At 48.5% G+C, this 20,375-nt stretch overlaps 1 protein-coding gene across 8 annotated transcripts in view; it reads left to right on the forward strand.

The window, feature by feature from the left end:
• Positions 1-20,375, forward strand: part of CRACDL (CRACD like) — a 612,462-nt gene that overhangs the window by 192,387 nt on the left and 399,700 nt on the right. The window contains exon 1 of one of the 8 annotated variants that reach the window (XM_086934208.1): positions 19,755-20,116. The exons of 6 other annotated variants lie outside the window; for them this stretch is intronic. In XM_086934208.1, the coding sequence (XP_086790334.1) occupies positions 20,079-20,116 (38 nt within the window). In that variant the 5' untranslated portion in view covers positions 19,755-20,078. Of the gene's footprint in view, positions 1-19,754; positions 20,117-20,375 lie in introns of those variants that run through there. One more of the 8 variants, XM_086934209.1, reaches the window with a different exon arrangement.

The raw sequence follows: 20,375 nt of genomic DNA on the forward strand, positions 1-20,375 counted from the left end.
TAGACAGGGGGAGGAGGTTACTCCCATGTCTAGTTTCATGCCAGAGTGGTTTGAAATGGACTATGCACAGGGACACCAAATGTGGCCCTCATGCAGACTTTCTGGCGCTGGCAAGCGCACCCAACCAGCCCTAATACACTAAATCCTGTCTGGGAGATGGCCACACCTCCCGGTGACAGGATGCCTATTGTTCCACCTTCCTCTGCTCGAACTTGGCTCAGTAGCAGAGAGCAGAAATGTGTCTCTTTTTGGCAGCAACCATTTTGTGCTGTCCGGGTCGAGAAGGCTGGTACCAGGAACACTGAGAGCCTAACGGAGGGCTCTTCCAGTGCTTGGAATTATACCCCACACCTTTTACATTGGTGGGGGTATGATTCCAACATGTTTGATACCAAACATGATAGGATTCATTGCAGCCGTTTTCAAGATGGGCATCGCTTAATTATGCAGTGCCCATCCATGTAGTATATGGCTGCTTCACTGACAACCCGGGAGAATGGACTCAGTAGGCTGCAGGGGTGTCCTGCTCATGCAGGGGCACCCTCTCACTTAGAACCAATACCCTGCCCTCAGGATTGTAAAGGCCTGCTACAGGGGTGACTTATAGGTTTTAACTGCAGTGACCCTTAGATAGCGCAAACCTATATCTTTAGTAAGTGGTGCATTTCTCCAACTTACACAGGCTGCAATGGCAGGCCTATAGTTCCATTTTCCATGGTCTCTCATGGGTGGCATAATGCATGCTTCAGCCCATGGACTTCTGGGGTACCTAAGCCCTGGGTACATGGGTACAATATACTAGGGACTGACAAGGGTTCCCCAGTATCCAACCTGGGACGTACCTAAGTACTGAACTTACCAATTTAGGGAGAAAGTAGATAGACTGGGGTCCTGATTAACAAGATCCCAGTCAAAAACAGCATCACATCAAGCAAAATGTGGGGGTAACCATAAGAGGCAGATCCTACTTTCCTACAAATACATTTTAAAACAGCCCACAAAGTGGATGGAGGGTCACTTGCTACCTGTTATTCGTCATTTTGTAGCACTGTGAAAAATGTTACAATTGCCACCTCCTTGACACTCATTATTAATCACTGAAAGATTAAACATGCTTGCAGTAGGGCCTGGGTTTGAACCTGTGACCTGCAGATTGTGCACATATCTCAGCAGTGACTTTTCCACTTACTTCTCTATGGTTAGTATTTCTATTTTATTTTATAAGGAGTCACTGCTAAGTGTGCACCTCTACTCGGGGTCTATGGAGTATTGTATGAAGCTGTTTTACTTGAACAGAAAGATTTTAGGCCATCCAGAATGTTGAGAGGGACACGTTTCCAAAAGTTAGGTAGCAACAAGCATTGGCAAAGCCTATGGATTTGACTTTCCTTTGGTGCATACACAGATCTGGCAACACTACATGCACTGCATACTGGAACATACACACTCAGTAAAGTACGAATGAAAATTCATACATTTACTTACACACACACACAAACACGCACACATGTAATGTAGACATGAACACACATAGACAACAGACAGCATTAACCAGTCTAATTATAATAATATAATGCACCTGCAGAATCGGATCACAAGAGGGTAATCTCTGTGTAATTACACAGTTGAATGAAGTTTAGGTCAATGTGTAAAGCATTGGCTGTAAAAACAAGCTTTGGGCAGCACCACTGGATTGAGCAATAAAAGCATGGCGCAGGCACAGAAAGCTCATACAGAGGCAGTTTAATTAGGCCACAAACAGCCTCTGCTTATTTGTGCATGCATTGGCACATCAAAGCCAAACCTAATAGCGTTTCAAATGCTTGTTTATGGGGCTTTTGCTGAAGATGTGGAAACCTCATGAAAAGCTCTCCACACAGGCCTGAGAGACTGAGCCACTGTTAAAGTACAGAGACCTTTGACAGACCAAGGCAGTGAGGAGTGTGAGAAGTTGGCCTGATATATAGTGCTCACTATTCTAGTGATCACTGTGTGTCATACCAAACGACCCTTATTGATGATTGGTTGTAAGTCAACCTTATAGACCACCTATCCTAGTAGCGTGGACAAGAGCAGTCTTTAGGCTAAACTCTAGAGGGCGTGTTAAGCCAGCTGTTATACCATCACATATACCCCTTGAACACCAAGTGAAAGGACACCACACAAGTTGTCATGAAAATAAAGGATATTTATTTATAACAAGTCTACCCTGATCTCTTTATGAGTCAGGGAGCTAAGCACACAACAAAACTCTTATGAAAATACTTTAAGTTGCACAATTTACACAAATGCCCGAGGGGCACTGTTAGACCTAGGGAATCCTAGACTACATAGGGTAGCCTGGCACAGTAGGGGGAACAGCTAAACTCCAAGGCGTTGGTTAAGTGCTTACAGAACCCACTCACAGTAACCCAATGACTTACCACTAAAAATAAAGGACACCACACCAATTTAGAAAAATACCAGTACCTTTTATAAAAGTTCTCTTTGGTCTTTTCTTAGTCAAAAGTAGTATACATTCAATTCAGCATAAGTTTCCATTTACAATTCACAAGCTTCAACGCTTTTCTCAATTCAGCGAAGATTAATCAAAGGTACATTACATTTGAAATAAATCACCATCAGTTACATCAATATTGCTTCCTCAATTAGCTAATGTAGAAGGGACAATTCACTGTATAGGTTCAATGCGCCACTTTACATAACCTGGCATGTACATTACCCATCTGCACTCAGGGTCCAAAACAGCTCGAGCTCACAGCTCCACAGAATTCTACCCCCAGCAGCGTTCCTCACAAAGCTCGCAGCCAGCTATATGGCTAAAAGAAGACAAGGCAAATTAAATATGCTTTCTTGTGTCTATTCTATTACTCTACCCTTATTGGAGATGCTCTGACTCTTAAGGGTTAACTGCCTGGATGGGTTTTCAGGGCGAACTCCGGTTGCTACTGCCACCCTGTAGCCCAGCTTCCAATACCCTTGCTTAAAGCTCATTTACTCCGTTTCCCTTCTAACTCCCCCAATCCTGGTGTTACTCTCTGAGGGTTGAAATCAAGGTTCTTAAGTTCCTGTTTCACAAACGGGTTGACAGTCGACAGTTAATCTCTCTGCTGGCGATACAGGGGACACTGTTCACCGGCTGTGCCGCCTCCCGCTTTCCCACGGTTTTCCCCGCTTACTTCCTCAGAAGGGGCAACCCGGCTGGAGTTGCCCACATGCTCCGGTGACTTGATCCAGCGCCGAAGATGAGGGCTCCGTGGGAGTCGGCGATGGGGGGGGGAATAAAGGGTTATTCCAGTCTGCGCTGCTCCTTCGGCGGGTCCGTGGCGGCGCTTCAACCTCCTTCCGCGTTCCCTCAGGCCAAAGCTCCGCCTCTTCCGACCAGCTTACTTGGCTTCAGGCACGCCTCCTCTGACGCCGCCGGGCTCCTCCCGTCTCCGGACTCCGCCTCTCCCTCCGCGTCGACTCCTCCCGTCAACAACACGGGTCAGCTGGGCACTTCCTTCACCACCGATCTCGCGTCAGGGATCGACTTGGCGGCAGCGTCTCTCACAGGTAAGAGCCACAGCTGCTTCTACCGCTTTCCTCTTCAAGATATATATATCGGACTCGGGTGCTACAGTTGCAGCTGATCTTACTCCTTGCCCCCTTAATTCCTGGGCCAGTCAGCGTGTCACTGGGTCCAAATTCGCCTGCTCTGCACACGGCCCTCAGGGCGGGGCGGACAGGTCACTCCAGAGCTGCACTACAAGAGTTGTAGTGATTTCCAAAACTCGGCACAAAGTCTCTGATCACTGGTTATGGTCGCCGTGACAGTGGGGTTTGGTCAGCCTAAGAGGGGGCACTTCCAAGTAGAGCGGCAGCCGGCCCCAAAGGTCGATCTTGTCACTACTAGTGCGCAAACCTCCTCCTCAAGTCGCCTCTCTCCACACTGGTCACTCCTGATAATGCACAAAATGGCTGCTGGTCACTGGCCTTTTATAGGCTGGCCTCAGACCCCTGGAAGCCACTAGATGATTCTGGAACCTTCCTCATGTTAGCCTATGGGTCTGCCTTCCTGGGATGTCCGTTATGGCAGTTGGTGGACACCATTTTAGGTTCCTGAGTGTCCCTAGATTTTCCAGAAGCTTAACTAGGCCTCACAGAGTATGAAGGGGAAAATGGCGTCATAGTCAAGGAACACCTAGCCCCCTGACAGCACTGAAAAATCCTGGTGAACATAAAAATAAAAACACTGGGAGGCTAAGGGTGACAAAAATAAATAATAATGGTTAGAACACCCCCAGATGCAGACAGGTCTAACACGCGTCCCCCCCAGCTGAAAGTGGGGAGAGCTACCCAATCCCTTGGGAGTTCTCATCACTAAGGCGGAAATACCTAGATAGACCGTCTGCGTTGGCATGGTCAATTCCAGGCCGATGATCCACCCGAAAGTCCATTCCCTGTAGGGAGATGGACCACCTTAACAACTTGGGATTCTCCCCCTTCATTTGCATCAGCCAACGAAGGGGCCGATGGTCGGTCTGAACCAGGAAGTGCGAGCCAAATAAGTATGGGCGCAGCTTCTTCAGAGCCCAAACCACCGCAAAGGCTTCTCGCTCAATGGTACTCCACCTCTGTTCCCTGGGGAGTAGTCTCCTAGACAGGAAAATCACTGGTTGATCCAAGCCCTCATCATTTAGTTGCGATAACACTGCCCCAATGCCATGTTCTGACGCATCTGTTTGGACAATGAATTCTCTAGAAAAATCAGGGGCCTTGAGTATTGGAGCAGTACACAATGCTTGCTTTAAGGTCATGAAGGCTCGCTGGCAAGCCTTCGTCCAGACTACCCGTCGGGGTTGTTTCTTAGAGGTAAGTTCAGTGAGGGGTGCCACAATGGTGCCATACCCCTTCACGAAGCGACGGTAGTATCCAGTGAGGCCCAGGAAGGCTCGGACCTCAGTTTGAGTCTTGGGGGGCTCCCAGGCCATGATAGCCTCAATCTTCGCCTGGAGGGGCTGCACCGACCCTCTGCCCACCAAGTGGCCTAGGTACACCACCGACCCCTGCCCGATCTGACACTTGCTGGCCTTGATTGTCAAGCCAGCCTGTTGCAGGGCATGAAGAACAGCTTGCAAATGTTGCAAATGGTCCCCCCAGCTGCTACTGAAGACAGCAATGTCGTCCAGGTAAGCAGCAGAAAAAGCTTCCATACCAGAAAGGACCTTGTTCACCAGCCGCTGAAAAGTGGCAGGGGCGTTCTTAACCACTTGGCTGCTAAGGCATTATTTTAGTTTGTATTTAATTTCCATTGAAATCAATATAAAGTCCATGACGAGTTACCCTTGTCATTAGCGGCGAAGAGGTTAAGCCCAAAGGGCATCACACAGAACTGGTAGTGTCCCTGAGGCGTGGAGAAGGCTGACCTTTCCTTCGCCCCCTCAGAAAGGGAAATCTGCCAGTACCCTGAAGTAAGGTCAAAGGTACTCAAGTATTGGGCAGCTCCCAGCCGGTCGATGAGTTCATCCGCCCTGGGGATGGGATGAGCATCAGTCTTGGTTACTGAATTTAGTCCTCGGTAGTCCACACAGAATCTCAATTCAGGTGTGGTGCCCGGCGGGGCAGCTTTTGGTACCAAAACCACCGGACTAGACCAAGGGCTACTAGAAGGTTCAATCACTCCTAGCTCCAGCATCTTAGCGACTTCACTCTTGATGCTGGCCTTCACCTTGTCCGACAGCCGGTAGATCTTAGACTTCACAGGTGGGCTGTCTCCTGTGTCCACATCATGGGTACACAGGTGGGTCCTACCCGGGATAAGGGAGAACAGTGAAGAAAATTGCTCCAGGATCTGGCGGCAATCTCTCTGCTGTTCCGGAGTCAGGGATGGTGAGAGAATCACTCCCTCCACCGACCCATCCTTTTCTTGAGACGAGAGAAGATCAGGGAGAGGTTTGCTTTTCTCTTCCTCTGCTCCATCGGTCACCATCATTAAGACAACCTCGGGCCTCTCATGGTGTGGCTTGAGGCGATTGGCATGCAGCACCCGGTGGGGCTGTCTCGGGGTCTTAAGATCCACCAAGTAAGTGGCTTTACCCTTTTTCTCCAATACCTCAAAGGGGCCTGTCCAACGATCCTGGAGGGCATTTAGCTCACCCACACTTTTTGTCCAGGCTCCAGTTCCACTGGGTGAGCATTGTGGTCACACCACTCCTTCATAACTGCTTGGCTGGCTTCCAAGTTGTCAGAAGCTTGCTTCCACAACTTGGCCATTTGGCTCCGGAAGGCCAGCATGTAGCTCACCACGTCCTGGGGAAGCTTCCTGGGAGTCTTTTCCCATCCGTCCTTCACCAGGCTGAGAGGACCCCTTACAGGGTGCACATACAGAAGTTCGAAGGGGCAGAAGCCCACTCCCTTCTGTGGCACTTCCCTGTAGGAAAACAAGAGACAGGGTAGGAGGACGTCCTATTTCCTCCGCAGGCTCTCAGGCAGACTTCTTATCATACCTTTCAAAGTTTTATTAAACCTTTCCACAAGTCCATTGGTTTGTGGGTGATAAGGGGTGGTAAACCGATAGGTAACACCACACTCCTTCCACATAGCCCGCATATATGCTGATAGGAAGTTGGTCCCCCTGTCGGACACAACCTCCTTGGGGAAACCCACTCGGGTGAAGATCCCCATCAGGGCCCTTGCCACCGCGGGTGCAGTGATGGTCCTCAGAGGAATTGCCTCTGGGTACCGTGTGGCATGATCCACTAAAACCAGGATGAACCTGTGACCAGCTGAAGTTGGTGGATCCAATGGCCCGACAATGTCGATGCCCACCCTTTCAAAGGGGGTGCTAACGACAGGTAGTGGTTCCAGGGGAGCTTTTAGCTTCACCCCTGTTTTCCCACTGGCTTGGCAAGACACACACGTCCGACAATATGTATCAGACGCCACTCTCATCCGAGGCCAGTAAAAGTGGGGGACAAGCCGGGCAAAGGTCTTGTCCTGTCCCAAGTGTCCTGCCAATGGTATCTCGTGAGCCAGTTCCAAAAGAAAGGCTCTAAAACATTGAGGGACCACCAAGGCCCTGGATGAACCATGTCTGGGTGCCTTGGGCTCACTGTAGAGGAGTCCATCCTCCCAGTAAATCTGGTAGTTCCCTACAATGTTCCCTGCTGCCTGGGCTTTGGCCTGTTGCCGCAGCCCCTCAAGAGTAGGACACTCCTTCTGAGCTTTGCAGAATTCCTCCCTGGAAGGACCTCCCTCCACATGCCACTCAGCAGGGATGGGTAGGTTCTCCAAGGAAGCAACATTCTCCCCTGTGGACTCCAGATCCACCTCTGCAGGTGGCCTGTCTGTCCCACGCGGTAGAGATGCCGAGGCAGGGCCCTCTGGCCTTCTGTCCTTCTCTTCTCTGGCAGCCGGCTGGGCCATTGTTCCAGGCTCCAGCGTAAGCGAACTCCCCCTCCGGGTAGTCGCGGACCTTGTGCTGACACAGGCCCAGTCAGGGGTTCCCAACATCTCAGAATGAGTCTGGTATTCCACCCCCCTCCAAGCATTGTGCTCCATATCATTTCCTAACAGGCAATCAACAGGCACGGCAGGGCTTACGGCAACTCGAAGTGGGCCTGCAACCCCTCCCCACTCAAAGGGTACCTCGGCCACGGGATAGTGGCCCAATCTGCCATCAGCCATCACGGCGGGATGGAGTACATCTGGGATGACCTGCTCTGGAGACACCAGTTGACTCCTTACCATAGTCATACTGGCTCCTGTGTCTCTCAGAGCCTCCCCTCTACGGCCGTTGATGGTGACCCACTGCTCATACTTGGTAGTATTGGAGGGCAATTGGGTCTTTGGTACCATCTCCTTATCACCCAGGGACACTAAAGTGACACCCGCCCGCTCCCCTCCGTTACCCAAAGGCATCTCCTCCCCGAGCACTACACTAGTTATTCCCTGGGCTTTTCCTCCAGTGGGAGGGGGTGGTCTTTTTGGGCATCTCACGTCTCCTTTATAGTGTCCCACACCACCACACTCGAAGCAATGAACAACCCTTGTCTGCTGGCTTTGGCCAGGATTAGGGTTGCGGGGGGGGGGTTACCCTTAGGGATGAATCCTCTGCCCCTTCCTTGTGAAGTATTTTGTGGACCTTTTGAGAACTCCCTCTTATTATCTCCCCCCTCTTTCTTCTGGGGGGCGCCCTGTCCAGACTTCTGGGAATCCCCTCCAGTCCCCTTCGATGACACCCGGGTACTAGCCCAGATGTCCGCCTCCTCAGCAAGCTTCCTGGGGCTGGTCAGCTTGCTGTCCACCAGATGCTGTCGCAGCTCGGGAAAACATTTCTCGAGTAGGTGTTCCTTGAGTATGAGGTCATATAAACCTTCATAGTCCCCTACCTCGCTGCCTTTCACCCAACCCTCCAAGGCCTTCCTGGCGTAATCAAGAAAGTCCACCCAATTCTGTGTGCCTAGTTTGTGGCTACTCCTGAATTTCTGCCTATACTTCTCAGGGGTTAGCCCAAACTTCCTTATCAGTGCCACCTTCATTGTAGGGTAGTGGGTTTGCTCACCCTGCTCCAGGGCCAACAAGGTATCCCTGCCAGCAGGTGGCATGTATTTATACAACCCACCCCCCCACTGGGCTTCCAAGATCCCATGGGCCCTCAATGAGACCTCATAGGCGGCTAGCCATTTTGCAATATCATCACTTGGTGCGTAGCTAGCCATGACATCCTTGGGTAAGTAGGGTCTGGGTTCTCTGGTGTTCACCTTAGTTTCGCTGCCACCATTATCTGAATTGGAAGATCTTAGGTTTAAAGCTTGTAGGTTCATTTCTTTAATGGTTCGCTCGTGGGCTAACCTCTTGTTCTCCCTTTCCATATCCATTCTGGCTAATTCCAACCTCATCCTCCTCTCCTCCCTCCTATCTTCTAGCTCGGCGTCGGTCAAACCCCTCTCTGAGACGCTGCTGCCCACCCTCGAAGGTGTCCTGGGACCTGTCAGTAGATTCCCCCCTCCAGCTTGGTACAGCATTGCAGTCTCAAGGACAGTGTCCCTGTCACTCCCTTCTGGGTCCGGTTCCTCCCCGGAATGAGCCTCCACCCATGCCCTTATGCTTGTCAGCAACTCGCCTTTCCTGGCACCTTTTTTAAAGAATACCCCCTGTTGCTGACACCATTCCTTAAGTTGGGTCACGGTATAGGATTCCAGCTCTTCCAAATTTAACTTCATTTTCACTATGGAATAAAATTAACACACAGGAGAACCAAAAAAAATGACCTGGGGTTAACCTCCACCCACCACCAGAAATAAATTTAGAAAAAACAAAATTCAAATTTGGAGGGCCGCAGGGAGAAAACTCCAGATGTAGGCCCGTGGTAAGCACTGCGTTACTACTAAGTGAGTGCAAGCACAAATCCGTAATCCCACCGCTGAAACACCAATTATGTTAGACCTAGGGAATCCTAGACTACATAGGGTAGCCTGGCACAGTAGGGGGAACAGCTAAACTCCAAGGCGTTGGTTAAGTGCTTACAGAACCCACTCACAGTAACCCAATGACTTACCACTAAAAATAAAGGACACCACACAAATTTAGAAAAATACCAGTACCTTTTATAAAAGTTCTCTTTGGTCTTTTCTTAGTCAAAAGTAGTATACATTCAATTCAGCATAAGTTTCCATTTACAATTCACAAGCTTCAACACTTTTCTCAATTCAGCGAAGATTAATCAAAGGTACATTACATTTGAAATAAATCACCATCAGTTACATCAATATTGCTTCCTCAATTAGCTAATGTAGAAGGGACAATTCACTGTATAGGTTCAATGCGCCACTTTACATAACCTGGCATGTACATTACCCATCTGCACTCAGGGTCCAAAACAGCTCGAGCTCACAGCTCCACAGAATTCTACCCCCAGCAGCGTTCCTCACAAAGCTCGCAGCCAGCTATATGGCTAAAAGAAGACAAGGCAAATTAAATATGCTTTCTTGTGTCTATTCTATTACTCTACCCCTATTGGAGATGCTCTGACTCTTAAGGGTTAACTGCCTGGATGGGTTTTCAGGGCGAACTCCGGTTGCTACTGCCACCCTGTAGCCCAGCTTCCAATACCCTTGCTTAAAGCTCATTTACTCCGTTTCCCTTCTAACTCCCCCAATCCTGGTGTTACTCTCTGAGGGTTGAAATCAAGGTTCTTAAGTTGCTGTTTCACAAACCGGTTGACAGTCGACAGTTAATCTCTCTGCCGGCGATACAGGGGACACTGTTCACCGGCTGTGCCGCCTCCCGCTTTCCCACGGTTTTCCCCGCTTACTTCCTCAGAAGGGGCAACCCGGCTGGAGTTGCCCACACGCTCCGGTGAATTGATCCAGCGCCGAAGATGAGGGCTCCGTGGGAGTCGGCGACGGGGGGGGAATAAAGGGTTATTCCAGTCCGCGCTGCTACTCCGGCGGGTCCGTGGCGGCGCTTCAACCTCCTTCCGCGTTCCCTCAGGCCAAAGCTCCGCCTCTTCCGACCAGCTTACTTGGCTTCAGGCGCGCCTCCTCTGACGCCGCCGGGCTCCTCCCGTCTCCGGACTCCGCCTCTCCCTCCGCGTCGACTCCTCCCGTCAACAACACGGGTCAGCTGGGCACTTCCTTCACCACCGATCTCGCGTCAGGGATCGACTTGGCGGCAGCGTCTCTCACAGGTAAGAGCCACAGCTGCTTCTACCGCTTTCCTCTTCAGGAGATATATATCGGACTCGGGTGCTGCAGTTGCAGCTGATCTTACTCCTTGCCCCCTTAATTCCTGGGCCAGTCAGCGTGTCACTGGGTCCAAATTCGCCTGCTCTGCACACGGCCCTCAGGGCGGGGCGGACAGGTCACTCCAGAGCTGCACTACAAGAGTTGTAGTGATTTCCAAAACTCGGCACAAAGTCTCTGATCACTGGTTATGGTCGCCGTGACAGTGGGGTTTGGTCAGCCTAAGAGGGGGCACTTCCAAGTAGAGCGGCAGCCGGCCCCAAAGGTCGATCTTGTCACTACTAGTGCGCAAACCTCCTCCTCAAGTCGCCTCTCTCCACACTGGTCACTCCTGATAATGCACAAAATGGCTGCTGGTCACTGGCCTTTTATAGGCTGGCCTCAGACCCCTGGAAGCCACTAGATGATTCTGGAACCTTCCTCATGTTAGCCTATGGGTCTGCCTTCCTGGGATGTCCGTTATGGCAGTTGGTGGACACCATTTTAGGTTCCTGAGTGTCCCTAGATTTTCCAGAAGCTTAACTAGGCCTCACAGAGTATGAAGGGGAAAATGGCGTCATAGTCAAGGAACACCTAGCCCCCTGACAGCACTGAAAAATCCTGGTGAACCTAAAAATAAAAATAGAAACACTGGGAGGCTAAGGGTGACAAAAATAAATAATAATGGTTAGAACACCCCCAGATGCAGACAGGTCTAACAGGCACGAAAAACCATATACACTAAAAGTGGAATGCGAAATACTAGCAGGTAAGTAACAAGATCCAGAGGCTTCAGGATCGCTAGGACTACACTACTGAACCCTAAGGTTAGGAGCAGGAGGCCTAGGGATATCGGGTGCAGAGTGTGCACTCTCACGCGGGATGCGGGACAAAGTCTATGGATGCTAGTATTCGTAAAATTACCTTAATCGGACGTATCCGACTAGATAGACTGAAAACGACAAAGGATCTGGACACTTAGATAGTGAACCTACGTTGGAGCACCGAAATGCTCAGGTTACCTAGCCCAGGGGCTGCGGCTGCATAGGGTTCAAAAGACGTCGGGAATCCTCGTTGAAGTCTATGGAGCCTGAAAGAAGAAGTTGCTGGCAGGCGACCAGTGAAGATGTCCGGAATGATCCAAGCCTGGATCGATGATGGAGATGACCTGAAAGCAGAGGGGACTCAGTTCTTAATCAGCCAGTGATTAGGTGGGCACCAGGATGGCACCGGATGAAGTCACCTCGACCAGGTGAGTGGGCGACGCTGGACTCTGCTGTCCCTCGGACCCGGAGGCGTTGTCGGCGACCAGGCTGGAGGGGCGAGCTGTCCCACGAAGGTGTCTGCTGTCGGCGATGCTGGACCCAGGATTGGGGCAACAAACCTTGGCAAAGTCAAGCCCACGCGGTGGAGTCAAGATGGCGTCTGGAGTGGACCAGGAGGGTCCGGGGTGCTCCTCTCTTGGAAGGGAGCAAGGGCCAGTCTGGAGCAACCAGACCAGCAGTGTAATCGTCGTGGTGCGTCGTCAGGTGGGCCACTAGCCAGCAGGCAAGTGACCGGACTACGCGGTGAGCAGCAAAGAGCAGAAGGGCCCCACGCAGATCTCGTGGATGCTGGGGGGCTGGACTTCGGTGCTGGAGCTGCTCAGGATTAGGGCTTCTCAAACCCCAAAGCACTCACTCAAGGATCCCTCGGCGGTCGTGCTGGTTAAGTGTCGTGCAGTTTCAGAAGATGGCCGGTCCCTCAGGTCTCGTCACACCCACGAATCTCAGCTGGGCTGATGATGTAGGTAGAGGTCAGAGATGGCGGGGAATCCGGGTCTCGTCGAGCTGGGCAGTCTTGATCCGGAGGATGGACTTACAGCAAACCGCGATGCTTAGGTGGTGCCTGCGGGTGCAGGGTGGCTACTCCTTAGCCACAAGGGAGAGTCTTCAGAAATAGTCAAGAGTCCTTTCGTGGAAAGTAGTCAAGATTCAGAATTATCTAATTTGGGAAGGGGGCCCGCTCCTACCTTTATTCTAAAAAAAGGGGCTGGCACGTGACTGGGTCCTGCCCATGGGTGGGACCAGGAGGGGGGTGGTTACACCCCTCTCCCTTGTCCGGACTTTCCCCAGCTCAGGGGCTGGTGTGCCCCTGGAACTGGTTCAAGCCGGCATATGCACAGTGAGCACCGGGGTGCCACTTGCAGTCACCTTCCTCTCAGCCCTGCCTACCTGGGATACACAAAACCCTGTCTGGGATGGTGCTAGCACCGCCCCTGACAGGAAACCCTTTGTCCAAGCTCTCCTCGCTGGAAGGACTCCCAGCAGCAGGAGGCCAGACTTGTGTCTGTGGTGGCAGCATCCATTTTGTGATGCTGAGGCTCGAGTTAGCTTTAACCGGGGTTCTCAGTTACATACATGTCGTGTCCCTCTAGAAGGGTGGAATGCTAACCCCGTCGCCAGAATTGGCGAGGGGTTAGTACTCCAATTCGTATGACACCTTACTCGACATGTTTTGATAAAGCGATACCAAAGATAGCAAATAACCGCGAGGATTATAATGCACTGAAGAGTATATGGTACGCGTTATCATGGAACAGCTATTAGGACTTGGTTCCGCAAGCTGCAAACGGGCTCAGCTCATGCCAGAGCACCATCTCACATAATTCCAAGCACTCTGCCTTCAGGATTGATAAGGCCTGCTATAGGAGTGACTGATAGGAATATATGTGTCCATTTTAGGGTTAGATATAGGAAAACTATATCTAAAGCAAAGGGTGTTTACACCACCTTGCCCCAGCTGTCGTGCAGCCAGTTGTGTCAGATTTGGATGGCCAGCCAGGGGTGGCATAATACATGCTGCAGCCCCTGGTAGGCCCTGGGTACACCTATGCCCTGGGTACCTAAGGTACACTATACAGGGACTGATAAGGTGACTCAGTATCCAATTAGATATGTACCTAAGGTACATGGAATCCATTTTACAGAGAGAGCAGTGGGCCTGGGGTCCTGAATAGCAGGGCCCCAGGTCAACTAAGTCGAAAAACCAGCAAAACACCAGGCAAAAAGTTGGGGGCAACCATAGTCAGATATCCGCCTTCCTACAAGGAGTATATGTGTCATTTGGTCGCCTTTCCTACTTTCCATCACTGAAGTGGGCTGTTGCATATACAGTACGGAAAAGGTCCAAGCATTCATAACTTAAGAACATCCCTATCCTCTTACATAAAACAACTCTACACCTCTCACCTTCTCACTACGGTCAACTGTACTTTCTATGTACAAAGATAGCCTCCTCCAAGAGTTTCTGTCCGTTTTCCGGTGAATCCTCCTGGTACTCACATGCCCATTGGCCACCAGCAAAGCACACTTTGAAGTCTTCTGCTAAATCCCACAACAGTTTTACCCATGAACACCAATGGCCTAATATCTTGATATGTAGTCCACAACGTTTTAATATGGAGTCCTTTGTTTGATAACAGAGTCCACATTTCTGTCTTGCTGCTAAAACAAGAACAATGTAATCACATAATTTCTACTGATGCTTCAGATATAAGGAAGGATTAATGTTCAAGTTCAAAGTTCAAAAGACCTTTATTCGAATGTCATAAAATTCATAAAAGTACCACAGTTAAAACAGCAATTCATTTACATTTATACATGATTACAAAAATATTGTGATTAAAAATGTCATAGTTTGAAATATAAATCGGTTCAGCTCTATTAGGACTAATTTCAGGGATTTTCCATCATTTTGCGCACTCGTGTTATCAGTCTCAGAAAAGTACTGGTGCGGAAAATTAGTTCATCAGAATCCAGGGAAACCAACATTCTATAAGATTCATTAAGTGATAGTGGTCTATGTTTCTTAAAATAAGGAGTTAAAAACCATTTAATGTATCTGAGATAAAATTTACAAGAAAATAGGAAGTGCAAATCATCCTGTGAGATAACACCATCGCAGGGGCACGGGTTATAATCAATACTGTGTCGGTAACCCAGTGGGAAAGCTAACAGAAATTTCACTGATCCCGCTCTTAAACGAAACAGGAGTGATCTCTCCCAGCTAGTCATAGGTAGGGCGGGAGTGGTTGTCTACACAGTTCATTCCCCAAATATTTCGCGACAGTTGATTTCAAAGATTCTCTTCCCATCCTTTCAGTATTATAAAGTGCATACAGTGCATTTTTAACCTCAACATTGTCCTTAGATTCGATCATAGTAGGATCTGTAAATAAGTTGCCTCTATCCACTGCGCTCAGGGTTTTAAAAACTCCTGAGAGGCATGGAATCGCCATGCCATGATCACAGTTTAAGCAGTCTTTTATGATATTTTGTGTGAGGATGGAAGCATTGTTTCTCCAAACTCTGATCCAAAAAAGTGCTGGTCTGGCTCTAATAAAGTCGCTTACATATGGAAGGTTTAGTTCATTATGACAAATATAATCAGATGATGTAATTGGAGCGCCCAATATTTTCTCACAAAAACGGCTTTCTTCCCGCTGAATACATGGGCTGCTTCCCAACCCCCAAACCTCGGCTCCATAGGAGGCAACAGGTAAGCACTGTAGTTGAAAAAATTTTTAAATAGCTTTAGTGGCACCTATTTTCTTCGGGCGGGGCAAGCTCAAGACAGAATTGGTTGCTTTCGAGAACTTGCTCGTGGCGTGGGTCAAGTGCCCACTCCACGAGCCGTTCGCAGCGAAAACCAATCCTAAAAAGGAAATGTGGGAACAGATTCGAGTTTATCTGTGCCTATCTGTATAGTATTGAGCTTCCTTTTCCCGGGGCCACAGGACATGATAAAAGATTGTTTTAAATTAACCCGCAGATCTAATCCCTCCATAAAATGAACAAAGCTGTGGACAAGTAGACGAAGGGCATTTGGTGTGCGGGCCATAAGCACCGCATCATCTGCGTATAAAAGCACTGGTAAGGGTTTCCCTAAAATTGTCGGCACATCGCTAGTAACTTTTTTCAGGCAATTGGATAGACCATTATTGTAAATAATAAACAGCAGGGGTGCTAAAACGCACCCCTGCCTATATCAATAGCTCCAGAAACTTCACCACCCATCCCAATTCTGACCCGTGCTTTCAGATCAGAGTGAAATAGGCCAGGAACCCGGCAAGAGCATCGTCTAACCCGTTATTTAATAGGATTGTCCAGAGTTTGGATCTATTCACTAGGTCAAAAGCGGATGAAAGATCCATAAAAGCAAGATAGGTGGGAGAGAGTCGAGCAATGCTATACTTATCGATTATCAGTTTCAGATTCAAGCATTGCTCCACTGTTCCCACCCCACTCCGGAATCCCATCTGGCACGGGTCCAGGAAATCTGTGTCTTCAGTCCATTCAAGTACTCTATTATAAATTACTCGTCCCAAAATTTTTTGTGTGTTATCCAAAAGGGAGATCGGGCGGAAGGATTAATGGTAAAGAGGTGGTCAAAGTGTGTAAAATGAGTAATCCATAGAAAAGAGGGCAGAAAGGCAGCTTACCATACTGAAACCAACACAACCAACAGAACAATAAAATAAATGCTTACTATGAGCTTGGTTTTTATGGAAGTATACACTAGTTCTTGGCAAGTCCTATTTTTCGATCAAGTTAATGTTTTTGTATATTTGATGGAGCGATTGTAGTACGCAAAAAAATAATAACACCTGCCATTTATTTCAGCACATTTACATACTTCTTCAGATCATACTTCAAATAAGTGTTAGTTCATCATGTAGAATTGTGTTGTTTTAAATGAAAGAATCTCTGTTTTCAAGATGGCTTCTACATTCAAGCAAATAGTTCCTACTAGCTAATTCTGCTCCTGAGAACAATGCACCTCATGCATTGCACTGCAATCGCTTCCTAGAAAGCAGACAAATACACCTAATAGCATGGAGGTGAGAAGGAAATCTTTAGTAAGCTGCTCGACGTCCTCTTACGACTCCTGTGCCTTGGGTCCTCTTGAGGGTCTTATTTGGCATCAGTGGTCTCCCCAGCTTGCTCGGGCCTGCTCGGACTCTCCTGCATTTGGTGAGTCCTTTGGACATCCTGGTCCCAATGCTGCACCACGTCTGTTGCTGTTGCTAAGGCTTGTTGGTGCTTCCGCCGGACACCAACCCCCTGGTTCTCGACTCCCGATGTTGGACAGCTCTTGAATGGCTCTGGGTGTTCCTCAGCATCGCTTGGTCCTCACAGCTGCAGTGACAAGGTCAATGTCATCACTCCTGCATCTTCTGTCATTGGTCTTCCGTGCCTCCTGAGAGGCATAAACTCTGTACCCTCTGCTTGCAGGTTCTTCTCTTGAAGAATCTATCCTTGGATTCCACCGGACTCTTTCACCTTCTTTGCCAGCTGCATCTTTCCTGAAGTCCTCCATTGTGGTCTACAGCAGCTTCTTACATCACTTTGGCAGTGGCATAGCAAAGGCCCCTGCCTCTCCTGCAGTGGGGGGGCAGGTTCCAAGGGGCCCCTTAGCACAGTTTCCTCCTGAGAGAACTCCTAAGTGAGTCCCAAGGGGGCCGCCTTCTTGTACTCTGCAGGGGGCCCACTCAAGTTTCGTTACACCACTGCACTTTGGACCTATGCATCCGGCTTCCCTAGTGTAGGTATCCTCGTTCCTGGGGTATCCATGGGTGGGGTGACTCTCCAACCTTCTATCTTCCACAGGATTTCTTCAGGGTTCACATGGAAGGGTCCATCTTCTTTGAAACTGCAACTGTGACTTTCTCGTTGACTTCTACTGAGTACGTGGCTGTTTCCACTCTACACACAGCCTCCGTGGGGTTCCTGGGTACTTACCTCTGGTGGTTCCTTGTGTCCACAACTGTTCTGAGTCTTCTGGTCCAAGTCCTGACTGCAGTCGCAGTTTGCATCCACTTCTTTAGTATATGGTTTGGTCTCCCCCTGGAGACAAGTATGCATTTGTGCTTACCTGTTTACATTTGAAATATTGTGTGTATTGTCTTTATATCTCCGGGTAGAAGATATACCAATGTGTTAGTGAATGTGTATAATAAATATAGTTATTTTCATAACTAAACTGTGTGGTTCTTTTTCGTTTAACCTACACTATATGATTACTTCTGGTAAAACACGCTGCTTAACACTCCTTCTGGACTAAGCCTGAATGCTGCTCTTCACAGCTACCACTTAGAGAACTGTTTATGGTTGTCTAAGGCCACTAAAATCACCATAAGGGTTGTCTGGATTAGTGCAAGGTGCTTCACTTAAGTAAGTGTGCACCATATACTAAGCCAGCCACCTACAAGCCCTAACTGACACTCATTTATCATCATCAGATTTTGACCCAAAGAGAGAGAGAGAACACAAAACAGGGAAAAAGGAGGAAGATAAAGATGGAAAAAGAGTAACAAAGAAAGAAAGCAATGATGAAAAAGAACCTAAAAGAGTGATAAAAGGGACAAGGAGAGTCTGGTGGTGGATGAAAAAGGCATAAAGTGGAATCAAGATTATGCAGTCTTGGTATTTGGCAACCCCAACATTCGATAGCGCTGGCTGCGAGCTTCTGAAGAAAACTTTGGGCACCAGCAATTTTTTTTTTACAAATTAAGCACTGCTTCTACCAATACAGCAGTACCTCTACCCCTGGCTATACCATTGTACCTCTACTTATACACTAGTACCTGTTTCTCTACCTATATCCTAGTACCTCTAACCCTGCCTAAATCCTTTTACCTCTCCCCAGTACATACACTAGTACCCCTTCCTCTCTTGATACTCTAGTACCTCTGCCTTTTCCATAGTGCCTCTAACCTGCTGTACACTTGTGTATCTATCCCCCTCTCCTCTCTCCATTACTCTGTGCTTAATTTGAGGCAGTGGGTGTCAATGCCACTCATTTTTGGGCACCAGCACTTTGTGTTCTGCATCAGACATTTACTGAGAGCAAAAGAGGAAAAAAACAAACAAAGCTGAAAGATGGTGGAAGAGAAATATGGAAACACTGCCATAAATGGAGAAAAAATGACCCTGTAAGAGTGAGATAAAGGGGCAGAGAGTGTATTAGATCAGCTTGAGGTGGATGCAAGACTATGTAGCCTTGGAACTTGGTGCACTGACATTAAATTGGATGGGCAGTGGGCTTCTGAGTAGAGCGTCTGGTCCAGGTACACATTCATTTATAAATTAAGCACTCCTCCTGCTTCTTTTTCAACTTACGCTTTACCTGTGCCATTTTCTGTCACCTTTTTCTGATATATGATGTTTAATTTCCTCGAATTTTTTTTAGGGAAAGGGCTTTCCTGAATTTAGATAGCTTTCAAATAAGGTTTCCCCATCCAGGTATCAATCATGTTTTGCGTTTTGTTTTTTTCTCAAGAATGAGATGAAAACATTGTAAGCATCTATGGGGTGACGATGCCAACCTTTCCTGTAACACGGACTCTGGCATATAGTAATTCCTGTTATAGATTGAGCCTTCATGGCTCGATACAGTGATACATAGGCATGCAGAGCAAAGTCTAGGAAGGTGTGGCAGAAGCACATGTAAGTACTTGATGAGATGAAAAACTTACGTTTCTGCACCAAATCTGTATTTATTCAAAATGAAAACGAATGAAATGTTTTGTTTCGGGGTCCCTCCCCGAACCTTTGCTTTCAGGCAAATGTATGTGAAAATTGTGTCGAAGACGCACACTTTGGTAAGATTTTGTTTGGAGACTATTCACTAGTCACTAGCAGCCACTGTCTGCATGGAATCAATAGTTCCTACAAGATGCAGGGGAAACACTCGGGTAGTTGGGTATTTTTGCTTTACTTTTGTGTGTATACCCCATACCGATGTGTACACTTGCGATAATACACACATACCCATTATATTAAATATTTTTTTTATTTACCAAGCCTGTTTCTCTAAACATACTAATAGTTTTACAATTGCACGCTTTGATTTTGTTAAAATAGAGTCCGAGTTTAACATGGCACAACTTTTTAAAAGCGAATCATTTAATTTACCTAAATGTCATTGAATATCTCAACGCATTACAAATATATGACGTGGAGAAGACTAGCAACTAAAGTAGTAAAAAAAATGTCTGTGGGCGTCACTGCTGTCAATGAAATCAGGACGAGTTGAACGTGTTTCTCAGCTGCACATTGTTAAATGAACTATTGCCCAGGGAGCGTTTATTTGCTTGGGGGACCGGGCGCGAGATCGCGTTGGCAGCGAGCTGAACTCTGGAGGCACTTCCTGGATTTCTGCGCGTAGGGGCGAGCGTTGGCTGCTGGGGCAGAGGAGGAACCGGAGCTGCTGAGACAGGAGAGGAGCGCCGAAGTAGCGGGCGGAGACACGACTCGCCCTGGGTGCGGTGTGCGCTTCACCGTCGCTGGGCGAGAGGATGAGGACGGGAAAGCACTGCTCCCGGGGAACATGGCCACTTTCTACCAGTGCCTACGAGGCGACTCCAGGTTAGATCAACAGCGCGGCAGGGTGGAGCGGGCGTCGCGCGCGTGCAGGGTAAAGCCGGGAGCGCAGCTGGAGTTTGAGTCTTCAGTTGCACAGGTGTTTCGTGGCCTTACGCAACGCCGCCTGCTCGCGCTGCTCGACGTCAAACTCAAGTTTGCATTTTATCTTTTCAAATACCAAGAGAGTGTATTTTTTACAGTACTGAACTGCGTATACGGTTACTTTTCACATTCTGTGTGGGGCACCGCTACAGCCTTACAT

Source organism: Lissotriton vulgaris, chromosome 8, assembly GCF_964263255.1.
Source record: "Lissotriton vulgaris chromosome 8, aLisVul1.2, whole genome shotgun sequence".
Lineage (NCBI taxonomy): Eukaryota > Metazoa > Chordata > Amphibia > Caudata > Salamandridae > Lissotriton > Lissotriton vulgaris.